Source organism: Labrus bergylta, chromosome 12 (genome assembly GCF_963930695.1).
Source record: "Labrus bergylta chromosome 12, fLabBer1.1, whole genome shotgun sequence".
In the NCBI taxonomy this organism is placed as follows: domain Eukaryota; kingdom Metazoa; phylum Chordata; class Actinopteri; order Labriformes; family Labridae; genus Labrus; species Labrus bergylta.
Window position 1 is genome coordinate 13,256,094 of NC_089206.1, and position 12,873 is coordinate 13,268,966.

General features: G+C 41.7%; 1 protein-coding gene across 3 annotated transcripts in view; it reads left to right on the top strand.

The window, feature by feature from the left end:
- Nucleotides 1-12,873, top strand: part of LOC109980916 (serine/threonine-protein kinase WNK2) — a 42,979-nt gene that overhangs the window by 25,337 nt on the left and 4,769 nt on the right. For all 3 annotated transcript variants that reach the window (XM_029276542.2, XM_065961245.1, XM_065961246.1), the window contains 16 exons: nt 93-287; nt 652-1,065; nt 1,572-1,877; nt 2,203-2,240; nt 2,969-3,128; nt 3,234-3,350; nt 4,836-5,006; nt 5,398-5,449; nt 5,638-5,736; nt 6,159-6,946; nt 7,382-7,439; nt 7,547-7,620; nt 7,802-8,457; nt 9,233-9,459; nt 9,671-9,895; nt 11,213-11,311. In XM_029276542.2, the coding sequence (XP_029132375.2) occupies nt 93-287; nt 652-1,065; nt 1,572-1,877; nt 2,203-2,240; nt 2,969-3,128; nt 3,234-3,350; nt 4,836-5,006; nt 5,398-5,449; nt 5,638-5,736; nt 6,159-6,946; nt 7,382-7,439; nt 7,547-7,620; nt 7,802-8,457; nt 9,233-9,459; nt 9,671-9,895; nt 11,213-11,311 (3,679 nt within the window). The remainder of the gene's footprint in view (nt 1-92; nt 288-651; nt 1,066-1,571; nt 1,878-2,202; nt 2,241-2,968; nt 3,129-3,233; nt 3,351-4,835; nt 5,007-5,397; nt 5,450-5,637; nt 5,737-6,158; nt 6,947-7,381; nt 7,440-7,546; nt 7,621-7,801; nt 8,458-9,232; nt 9,460-9,670; nt 9,896-11,212; nt 11,312-12,873) is intronic.

A 12,873-nucleotide genomic window follows, 5' to 3' on the forward strand; every position in this document is an offset into this window, starting at 1 on the left:
CAGATTTCCAAACTGAGGGATGAAACTTGAATCAATTCCATTATTGAACTCCCTCCCTTTCTTTTCTCCCGGCTCTTCTTGTTCTCCTCTAGAACATCCTAGCTAGTCAGAACATATCTCAGCTTGGACAGGACCGACAGGGCCTTGGGCAGAATCTAGGCCAGTCAACTTTCAGTGTGCCACCTCAGGCACTTCCTCCTCAACCGCCTCTTGCTCAGTCTGCTGTCCACCAACAACTCCAACCTCTGCAGATTTCAAACTTTCAACCAGCAGCACATTCATCCCAGGTATTTACAGTCGGTTCCAACTGCTTTCTCACATTGATATTTTAGGATCATGTTGATAAAATAAAACAAAACAAGAAAATCGATATAGAATATTAATAGTAAACCACAATATTGACTGCCATGTTCAACACAAATCAAACAGTATTTGGAAAAGGAGTAGAATGAAGTTTACACAAACTTACACTAATCTTATCTTACCTGCTTTTTTTTTCCTGTCCTTGCTCAGACATACAATAATTTTGTTGTTATTGTATGTCTCAGCAGTTTTCTACAGCTTTGAATATACTTGTTTATGTTTGACTTTGGTTCTTAGACTATTTGATTTTCTTCTGCTTCTTCCTTTTTGTTCTTTTTTCCACTCCAGTTTCCTTCACAGTATCCCACAGTCCAGGTGATGACAGCTGTGACTGACTGTGAATCCTCCTACCCTCACTCTTGCACTGTCCCTAACCCTTCAACCTCCTCTTCTCTTAATCACATCTACCTTTCCCCAGGACAGACACTCCCTTGTACCCCCTCTGTCTCCCCCCTTTCTCCACTGCACATTGAGAACACATTAGTGCCCCCCATCCCAGTGTCACTCATGCCTTCACCATCACACATAGTGGGTAAGACGGGACCCACGTCCCCACAGCACCAGTCCAGTGTTAGAGCTGAAGCTTGTCAATCACAACTTGCATTTATGTCAGCTTTGGCAACCCACCCCTTACACACACTCACAGCCACATCTCAGAACACACACCCTCCCACAAATGGCAGCACCCAACCTCTAAAACAGGTAATTATAAAGGCTTCAATAGAGAACAGATATTTACCAAGAAGGTATGAACTCTTCGGTGATGAAGTCTGTCATAATACTTTTGTATAACAATAACTTGTTTTTAGAGTCATTCTGCTTTTCTCTGTGGAGGAAGAGTAATAAACTTTTATATGTTCAAGTCAAAATAAACAATGTAGCTGAAAAAATGAATACATTTTCAACTCAGTCAACTTTGCTGATCAATACATATGTTACCCACACATACGGTAGTTTAAAAAAGTTGGTAGAAAAAGGTATTTCATATCATTTCAATAGACATACTATATAACCACATCTGCAGCTATGTTGATGTGTTCTTTATTGTTGAATATCCTGTTGGATATTCTTGAATTAAAGCGAATCAAAAAACATTTAAGTCATGTAAAAACAATAAGTCATCTCAAAATATTATTATTGTGTGAGTCAGTGTCTTTAATAAATTTGATGATGATAATAATGTTTTATCTTGTTGTCTTTTGTAAAAGGTCCTGGTCCCCCATCCAGAGCATGCTGCCTCTGCTCAGCTCACCCAACCTGCAGTCTTCTCCCCACCTGTGCAGAATGTGTCAGACCCTGGAACAGCCACAAGCGCTGTCCAGCTAGACATCAAGAATGTACACCCACTGCCCCCGCAGGCCCAGAATCAGATTCAGAGCCAGATTCCAGTGCTGCAGCATTCTGACTCTCAACGAGCTTCATCTGGGTCTGCCAGTCCCAGTTTGACTCAGCAGAAACAGCTCAGTTCTCTCACAGGAGCTGCAAGTCAGGGCCCAGCTGAGACCAACATGGAGGTATGTCACTGTGACTCAGTTCAACACTTTCTCTGAGATTTATGTGATTCAGGATTTTCCGACATGAAACGTTAACACTGCAAGACTAAAATGATCAGTGACATTGTTTCCCACACAGACGTTCTTTCTCAACTATATTTTTGTATTTAAGACTGCCTAAGCATACTTCCCGACTTTGCTAATCACATCTCTGTTTTCTAGCGATTTATTTTTTCTGTCCACCTTGATTTGCAAATATATCTGTGCAAACTGATATGCGTGATCTATCTTACTTTCATTTATTCAGTCTCCTTCCTTTTTGTGTCCGTGCTTGTGCTGTCTGTAGGATCAAGAGAAACCAACTGGAGGACAGAGCTATGACAGGTACTAGCCTTTTCACCTCAGCTGTCTTTACAGGGGACAGCTCAGTGATTGTAAACCTGAGAAATATAAATTGGATAGTTATTTCTCAGGTGCTGTCAAATGGACTTTAATCCCTAGAGAAACGCCCTATAAGCAGTGACGTGAAACAAGAAGTTTAATGTATAACATTAAATATCGCCCTCCGTTGTGTTGTTTTAAAAAAAAAAAAATCCTGAAGTTGGCATTCTATGGACCTGGTCTAAGCAGACTTTGCTATCTTTCCTTAGCACAGTGTTTACTAAATGAAAGCTCTTCAGTTAAGTGCACTTCAATGAACTCTCTGAAGCATCTGTTGATCTTTCATATCATTTTGACCTTAGACTTCTTTGGATATCAGATTGTTCAGATGTTCCTTCATAAAAGTGTCACTCATGTCATATCAGACTTTCACCAAACCCTGCTGGCTTTCCCAAGCAGAGAGACACCTAATTTACCTTTGATTATGCCTTTGTGTTTATTACAATACTTTTTGTTAGTTCCCCCTTTGTTGATATACCATTTCTATTGGGGCATAAACTTTTTTTTAAGTTTATGTTTGACCTTTTACTTTAGTTCCTGTTCAGTAAACCAGCATTACTTGTTTTTTTTTTTTTTATCTTGAAACCATGATAGCCCGCCTAAGTGAAGAGCTTTGAGGTCAGTTTAAGTGAAAATAAAACCCCCAATACTTCTGTCTTCTCCAAAACCAGTGTCAACTCTGATGCCATGTCAGGAAAGGAGATGAGTGACGGCTATGAGGGAACACATGGAGGTAAAGGTGAAGCTAAAGTCCGTAAACACCATCGCAAGTCTACTCGCACCCGTTCTCGGCAAGAAAAGATCAACAGGCCAAAGCTCAGCATGCTTAATGTGGGTAACCAACTGCATTCCAAAAATTAACTTATTTTTTAGGCCCAAGTTAAACAAATATTGTGATCACAGGCTATGTAGTAATTGTGTCTGCTTTTGTCACAGGTGTGCAACACTGGCGACAAGATGGTAGAGTGTCAGCTGGAAACACATAACCACAAAATGGTCACTTTTAAGTTTGACCTGGATGGAGATGCACCAGAAGAGATTGCTACGTACATGGTATGGGATGAACACAGTTGCTGCCACTTTCACTAAAGGATAGGTTTTGAAGTGGGATGTAAGCTGGGCATAGCCTGAGATGCTTTTTTATGGCTCAGAATTCTGAAACTCTCTGTGAAGCTTTTCTCAGCTGCAATGCAGTAAAAAGTTTGGCTTTCTCACTCTTGTGCTTTCTCTCACCTTCAGTCCCAACCAAATTTGGAATGGTTAGGACTTTGAATATTTATAGCTTATCGAGGCCTGTCCCCGACTAAGGATTTACATAGTCGAGCCTGATTCGTCAGAATTTGCCTTTAGTCGACTGACAGTCGAAAGTAGTTTTTTTTTGTGTTGTACTTACTCTCTGATGTACGTCGCTTTGGATAAAAACATCTGCTAAGTGAATTGTAGTTGTAGAATTTGTCTTCTAGATTTGGAATAACACTTTATTTTATGATAGGACATTGTTTTTTCTTACTCATTCAAGTCTGCATTAATGTGAGCTTATAACCATGTAACACATGTCCAAAACAGCAGACACACACACTGATGGCCCAGTGTGTTCGGGTCACAGCCACAAACAAAGTCTTTTAATTTACCATTTTAAGATTTACAGTACTCTCCTGATCATAATAATCCACCAAATCCAGTGAGAGATCCAAACACAGTACATCCATAAAGATCCATGGAAATGTTCAAAAAACTCCACTATTCCACTGACCTTTTTTTGACACTTGATCGCAGCCTTTAACAGCCAATGAGAGCTTTTGTTGAAAGGAGGTGCCTGCCCCTGTTCTGACGGCCTTTTGTGCGTGACTGTGCCGATGATTGGCATCTCTTGTAGCCAATGAAATTCTCTCAACATGGGTATGCAGTTTCTATCAATACTTGGGTTGATCTCTTCATGCACGCTAAGGAGATTGATGTTAAGTACAAGTGGTTTTCAGAACTGCATTAAAAGTACTAATAAGGTGAAATTTATAGCAAGCTAGTCTATGAGTCATGAATTATTTCGAGAAAACAAGCAAATCTATGTGAACTTGTACATTAAACACACCCATTCAGCTGGAATGGAATTATACTATGAAACTGGCAGTGAACTGAGGCTCTGACAAACCAATTGCGAGTATTTGACCATATGAGGTCAGCCCTAAGCTTATCTACTCCATCAACTTAAAATGTATACAATTGGTTGTAATACTTAACTACTTGTTAAGCACCCAAAATAAATGATATTGAGTTACAATTTTATCATTTGAAAGCTTGAACATTTGTTTCTTTAAAAACTATTTGAATGCGTTTATTTTTTCCTGAAGTCGAATGGAGACAAAAATAGTTGTATCTATGTTTCAAACTATAAAGAATGTACTCTTTGAATAATCAGTCATGTTTGGAACATGACAACTTTTTAAAGTCTGTTCTTAGTACATTTTTTAAAGCGTTGCTTGATGAGCTAGCAGCTTAATTTTTCTACTGTTTTTTTTTTTCTCTGTGATACCCTTTCAGGTGGAGAACGATTTTATTCTGCCTTTAGAAAAAGAAATGTTCATTGAGCAGCTGAAGGACATTGTGGATAAGGCTGAGGACATGCTGAGTGAGGACACCGAGGGTGAGAGGAACTTAGACCAGGGAGGCAGTCCCAAGCAGAGTGACGGTGCTAGCACACTGGGAATAGAGGTGAGAAAGGAACTGTTGACAGTTAATAGCAGCGCGCGAAGCAATCTGTCCCTGACTGCCCTCGTGTTGTTATTTATCAAGCCCTAAATGGTGACTTTTGCATGCAATGATGCATTTGGTACACATGCATTCAATCTGTTTTGCTATCCTTGGTGCGGCAGTAGCTCAGTCTGTAGGGACTTGGTACATCCCACCCGTGTGGAGCACATCTGGAAATTGGTCTGGTAGAGGTGCCAGCTAACTTCCTGAGCACTGCCGAGGTGCACTGGCGCAAGGTACCAAAAAGTACCCACCAGCTCAGGAGCACTCGCTGCGGGTAGCCCCCTCAGTGTGAAATTGAATTTCCCCTCATGGGTTTAATAAAGTATATCTTCATCTTTTTTTTTTGAAGGGATTGAAAACGTCCACACCCAGCAGCCCCCAGCTGGTGTACCAGCAGAATGGTAAGACCTCGAGTCACCTGGACGTTTTATATACATACTGTATAAACTAAGCTAATTGAATACTTGAAAGCAACATTAAGAAAATGAGAAAACAAATGGATTCTATACTTTTAGCTCTTCTACTAAATTTATTTTACAGTAGATGTAGGTGTAAAAGTTTTTTCTCTGTCTCTCTCTCTCCTTGACAGTCCTCCATACTGGCAAGCGCTGGTTTATCATCTGCCCTGTGGCTGAGAGCCCTATGATAGACAAAGAGAAGACTGCATCTCAAACAACTACAGCCGAGGGTATGCTGCACACTCGGAAACACAGACTAACATTGAGCCTTCCTTCATGACCTCCATTTACTTTTACTAGGGGAACATTTTTATTATGAGGATTTTCTTTCTCTGTGAGGAGGATTTAGTCTATAATGAACTGAAAAATGTGTTGGTATTTTCTTACTGTTGATAGTGAAGACGCTTTGCATGCATTAGAGTGTATCCGTGCGGTTCTTCCGTTAGGGTCAGTTATATAAGTGTGCTTCTGCAGTGGCTCTAGGCAGAAACGAAGGGCAGGATTTATACTCCAGCTGACAGAGCCTGATGGGGGAAGACAAGCAGTGATGTAACACCACGGCACACACAGGACCCAGGTCCTTTTTATTCATAGCTTTAGCCCTTTAACTCTCAATCTGTTCTTTTCCTAATTAACCTTTTGATTTTTACAGAATCTGAAAAGCCTTCCTCATCATCAGTCATGCCCAGCAGTAACACATCTGCAGCAACTGCCCAAGCCGCATCTCTATCATCCCAGACATGCTCCTCTTCTCTGCCCCCTTCAGCTCAGACCTCAGTTACCCCTCAAAACCAAACTGTTGACAAAGCCCAGATCCAGCAGCCTCAGCCCTGTCTTACTAAACATGGCTCTACTGTTGGTGGTGCCTCTGGCCAACACAGTTCTCTTCCTATGGAAGAGTCTTGCATCCCTTCTGTCTCTATAGTAACGGATATGCCATGCTGCGCTATTGTGCCACCTGTCTCTCTGGATGTGAATGCTATAGGAAAAAAAGCAGCTGGGGGTATTGTCTCTTCTCAAACTAATCAACCGAATCAGACGTCCAGTCCTACTGAAGAACTACCCCCTCAGCATTCTTCCCATCAGTCTGTGGTCCTGCAGCAACCTTATGCCACACCCTTGCAGCCTGGGACGGTCACCTCCCAGCCCCAGAGTCCAGCACATCAGAACTCCCAGTCGTCTAGCCACCAACAGTCAGCAAGTGCAGGGCCAGTAGAGTCGGACAGCGAGGGACCTAAAAGGGTGGAGTTTGCAGATCGCACCATCAAGACTTTGGATGAGAAGCTGAGAAACTTGTTGTACCAGGAGCATGCTCCCACCCAGCCCTCCAGCACTGCGTCCGAACCCCAGGCCTCCAGTACAGAGGGAGTCACTACACCACCAGTGTCAGAGGGCCAGAGCACTGAGGGGACACTTACAATACAGAAAGGGGAGCCACTGGTAAAATATGCATGTGTGAGTGTGTGAGATAGTATGGGAGACAAATCTTAGCAATCTGTCTTTAGTAATGAACTCAGTTAATGAGTGCATCATTCAATTGTTTCCCTGCACTGTGATTTAGATTTAACTATTGGATGAAAAGAACAAGACTGATACTGTGTATAGAATAAGGGGAGGATAACAAAATTGCTACTGTCAGCACAATGAGTCATCAAGATCTCTTGATGCCTTATTTGGTTTTGTGCAAGTTTGTTTTCTTCAGTCCATGCATGCTACCTCAAATAAATCCATGTCTGACTCAATCAGACAAAACTGAGGCCAAGAGAGTATGACTGCTAGCCTTGCCTGATGGCTAATCCAGCAATTCCATGTTTTCCATGACTCAAATGTCTGTGACTTGTCTCACACACACACCTTTCTCTTTTCCTCTTCTAGCCTCAGATTCCTGAGCGCACAGATAGTCTAGGTGCTCTGAGTGACTCTGCAGTTGCAGGTAGGTAGCATTTGTTATGTCATGTCCAAAAAACAAAATTATGTATGATAGTTTGTGAATAATGTGTTTGAAAAAAAAAACCATAACCCTTCTTCCTTGTTGTTCAGCCTCAAACAGTGTTTTGAACAGACATGATGGGACCACTGGCGCTGGCTCGTGTAGCTCCAAAAGCCGATTTCAAGTAAATTACACAATTTTCCCTCTTACTCAGCACATCTACTCAACTTAAATGTCATTTAAACCAAATGAATTATACAATATAGGTCATGTTTGTTCTCTCTTCTCAGAAAATTGCTGAAACATTGCATTCGATTTTTACAGACCCTAATTATGTTATTAACTTGGGCTTCTCTTCCTTCCAGATCATCCCTACTCCGCCGGAGGTCATTTATCGTTTAGAGAAAAGCAAGACAAGCCACAGCACCTGCAGTTCCCCAGCACCCTCTAGTGGTTCTGGAGGATCTCACAGCCAGTTCCTGGGCCAAGGAAAGAAAGAGAAGGGCTGCATGGCTGTGGGCGGGTCCTCTGTGATAGCTGCAACTAACGACAATGCTGGAAATTCCAAACCTCACAGTAGTAACCGTCTCTCTGCTCCACCAAACTTCTACCAGACCACCCCCACCTCCAGCCCTGATATCACTCCAGACCACATCCCCCGGGCCCAGACAATCGACACTCCGAACCATTACCAACAGTCCTCTAACCTCCACTCTGACTCGGCAGACGAGGACAGCAGCAGCGTCGTCCTCCCCCCAGCCCACCCCAATCCCCCAGCTCATGCCCTGTCCGAGCACAGTGGAAGTGACCTCATGAAGAGGGCAGTGGCCTTCCTGCGACGTTCTGGTCGGAGCAAAAGTGAACAGAGCTCTGACTCACCGAGCCGACCTCCCATGGCGATGAACGGTCATGCTCACTCGCCTCCTGCAGGACATGCCCACTCATCCTACATGAGCAGTGACAACGACTCCGAGTTCGAGGATGCAGATATGAAGAAAGAACTACAGAAGCTGCGAGAAAAGTAAAGAAACATACACACATGCTCTCAATCGCTTCTGAACAAATGTATCACAACCAGCAATTTACCATTTTACACCACGCAAAAAGTAACCTTAGGCTGATGTGATGTGAAGGATGTGATATTTTTTTGAGTGGCCCTTGCTTGCTCCATTCGGGTAGGTAGCTTTATTCATGAGGCGAGGCAGATAGCTTGAGCAGATGATGGGCAATTTTTTGATCTATTAAGTGGACGCAATCCATTCTTAATGAATCGGGCCCAAAATCTGTGTATTTCAGCAAACATTTCATTGCATTGTGTGCCCTGCATTTGAAATCGCTGTCCCATGACGTAAGGCTGCAAGTAGAGATTGTTTACTGTGCCTTCAGAGAAATCAAAAAGCACCAGTTTGAAACAGAATGACAAATGTTTTTGAATATACTCACAGAAATAGCCAAATCAAGCAGACAGGCAATAACGGCATTCATGTTTACAGAAGTAAAAATGCTGTTGACTGTTTTAAATGATGCTAACACTTTATTTTTCCTGGAATTTAAAAAATACTATCTCTACTGTGCGCATGTATTTTTGCCTCCTGACAGTATTTTTAATTAGTAATTATCACATAGAAAGAATGTACCTTAAAATGTAAAGAGCTTTTAGAATGACTATAAGATCTGCTACATGCTTTAGGAGAGGATGCCCCTTGAAGGCAGAAGATTATGTAATTGACTAGCAGCCTGTCAGAAACATTTTTAGTTAATTTCATGTTGTCCTCTTCTTCTACCTTCTCCACTAGACACATGAAGGAGATCTCTGAGCTGCAGGCTTTCCAGAGGAATGAGATTGAGCATCTATACAAGGAGCTGGGCAAAACGCTGCCCCCCAACGTTGGCCTTCTTCATGCTGCACCCCCATGTGGCCGCAGGCGCAGGACCAGTAAACACAAGCTGAAGGCTGGAAAACTACTCAATCCGATGGTGCAGCAGCTCAAAAACAATCTGAACACCTCCACAGAGAGGAAAGGTGTGTGGGTTGGGATGGTTGACTGTTAAGTGGTTCATGATTTGTGTGTATGAGAGAGCTTTTTTTGGTCTGAAGCACACAAGTAGAAAACACAGGAATGGCGTCAGGTTCAGAAAACTGTAGGAGTGTGATTCACACACAGCGAATCACTCTGACGCACACAATCCTCCTCTTTATTTTATTTTATTTTATTTATTTGTTTTTAATCCAGGTGAGAGTGGTGCGAGTTCATCCAGCTCCCCAGCTAAAAGTTCAATTCTGTCAGACGGCTCTGCCCATTCCAGTGGCAGCTCCAGCTCAAGCACCCAGCCACATGCCACTCCAGAGCAGGTCCAGACCCAGCAGCCCTGTTCCTTGAAGGGCTCGTTCTCCTCAGACAACATCTATACTGGACGTCACGCTGATGGAACAGCCAACCAAGCAGGCCCAGGACAAGGTACACATTAAAGGTTCATGTGCATGCTGATGTGTGTTTGTGTGTGTGGATGGGACACGTTACTGTCAGAACAGCTGCAAGGGGGAAGGTAAATGGTAAACAGTATAGATGTTGTCTATGTGGATGGACAACAGTTTGATTGTAGCTGGATCAAGAGCGTCACCCTGAAGGATAACAAACACAGACAGGTCCGCTTTGTTTAAACTCAACCTTCAATATAAAGTGTTGTGTCCTCATATAAAAATACACATCAGCTCCAAATGTTGAACATATACATTACTAAATCAATCAGCTGACACTGCTTAAATTAAATAAAGGAAATGTGTGGTATATACTACTCATCTTATCTGTGTATCAACTAATACTGAGGCACGGATTGGGAATTTATGAGCCAATAACAAGAGATTTTTCAGACATTTTAAACAAGTTTACTTCTTCTGGTGATTTTAATAACATTTGGAAAGAGAAACAGACAAAGACACTTTGCTATTATTCACTTTAGACCAAGAATCTGATGTAGCTCTACATAGATACTATAAATCAAGCATCAAATGAGAGAAAACATGAAAATAATTGAAAGTGAATCTAATGTAACTCAACGTAGTGAACATTAGAATTTCATGATGAGTAATAGATCACACTCAAGAGACGCATGGTATGTTGTTTTTCAGATGCACAAAGTAAGATTCACTTTTGTCTGCTGCAGGATAGTCCAATATAAAAACAGATTAATTTAGATGCCAGCGGGTTGGTCACTGTGCTCTTGAAGTTACATAAAACCAAGAGCTTTGTGTCCTAGGTTCTGAGTCATCCATGAATCTAGAAAACTACATTCATCAGCTACACAAAGCTGTTAAGTTCTTGACTTTCTCAAACCTTTTATTTTTAGAATCATTTCCTTTTTGAAACCAGTCCCAGATCTTTTCTCTGTTTAACTGGCTGATTTCTTCATCAATAATACTGTGGTTCAAATTGATTTAGTTAGTACTGATAGCTAAAAACACGACCCATCAAATAATAAATGTATCAATTCATTAATAGACAAATAAATACCATGGTGAAAACAGTCGTAATAGCCCAATGTGTTTGTTCTCAGCTCCTGTGATAAAGTTTGTTTTATCAGTTGTAATTATTGGCTTTACTTTCCCATGATTAAACAAATGTTAAAATGGGATCCTGCATATTGTGCACTTCTACTTCTTAGTATCCTTTTCTGGTTGCTTTTGATTGTGGGGATTTCTCATCCCAGTCTGTGTGCACTTTTACAAAGTGTCTCTCTTGTTTCTTCTCTTTTCCCTCTTATATTCATTTTTGCAGGCTGGACGGTTTACCACCAAACGTCAGAGAGAGTCACCTATAAATCTAGTAGCAAACCACGCACTAGATTCCTCAGTGGACCTGTGTCTCTGTCCATCTGTTTGTATTTGTTCTTTTCTATTTCCCCTCACTCATTTCCATCTTTTCTTTATTTACCTGGCTCTCTCCTCTATCGACCACATGTTTTTTATTTATATGCAATACAGTGGATCTTGTATTCAACTCTCCTCACAGGCCTCCTCACCTGACATACATGACCCATTTTCTTTTCCTTTCACTCGCACTCAACGACCTCTAAGCTTGTGTTCTTTATGACTTTTCTTATTTTCCATCACATGCATTTACAACGTTGGCATTAAAAAACGGATTTCTTCAAGTCAACTGAGCATCAAGGTAACATAGGCAGCGCCACCACAATCAAAGCCGTACCCAGACGGGATGTGTTTCCTTCTCATCTTCTAGCACTCAATGAGAACTTCTGTGTAGTGTGTTTATTTGCTCCTGAGTTTACTCTGAGTACACAGAGTTCACTATCTATCTGTTCTTCAAGAGTCATAAGTTCTTCCACTGGACTCGTGATAGGACAGATGTTGTTCTGTAACACACCACTTTATATAAACCAGGCTTTAAGTTTTACATAATCTTTCTTTAAGTGTCTGCAATAACAAAAACTGCATGAATTATTAATTCTACTGATAAAATGTCTCTACGCAGTTGTCGCCTCTAGTTTGATGTAAGTAAAGCCAATAGTTGTAGGATTTGAATATTTCTGTATTCGGTGGCTTGTTGTTATGCTAAAAATTAGAGCTTATGCCATATCAAAGAGAGGCCTTTTTTTCATTGATTAAAGTGTCTAGAATTAATACAGGTTCAGTGTAATTTATGTGCCTTTGCTTATGCTTTGTGCAAGCAACAGTTGTACTGTTTCCACCTCTTGGTCTGCATTGCTCTGTAGTCCATTAGATAGTTATCCAGCAGCAAGTATCTTACAGATACCCTCACAGTATTCTGTGAGTAATGATCTCTGTGAATATTTTTGCACTAGGCATCCAGGTAGGGAGAGCTGTATCTGGTCAGAAAGTATGAAGCTGACCAAAAAGAGTTACCGTAGTTGTACAAATTAGACCGGCCCAGTCTGGCCACCATTCCCTTTTGTCAGCATGAAGATTGAAAAGGAAACATTTCCAGAGTGGGCAAGCCTCTTACTCATCCACATGTGTGGCCTCCAATACCCAGGATGCAAGTGACTTAATCTAGCTTTTCCTCTGACATCAACTCACAGAATCTCAGTTACATTCATGACCATCATCAAATGGGTACAGTGCCCAATCCGCTTTATACAAACGCTTTGTGCAGTGCTGCTGGCTTTTAAAACATACCCCGTTAGCACACTGGGGCTAGTTCTGTCCAAACATGGGCCTGAGGTCAGATTTTTAAAAAGACTGTGCGTGTATGTTTGTGTCTTTGTGTTGACGTGCGTGAGAGAAATAGTACTCCATTTATTTGTTGTGAGTTTCCATCCACCCTTAATTTGAATCCTATAACATCTCCCAAGTAAGGCCACTTCCCCAGTTCACTAAACCTCTGTATACTAACACAGAGACCCCAACACACACCCCCCCACCCCAGCCCTCTTGTGATAGGCAGGGCCCTATGCTGAG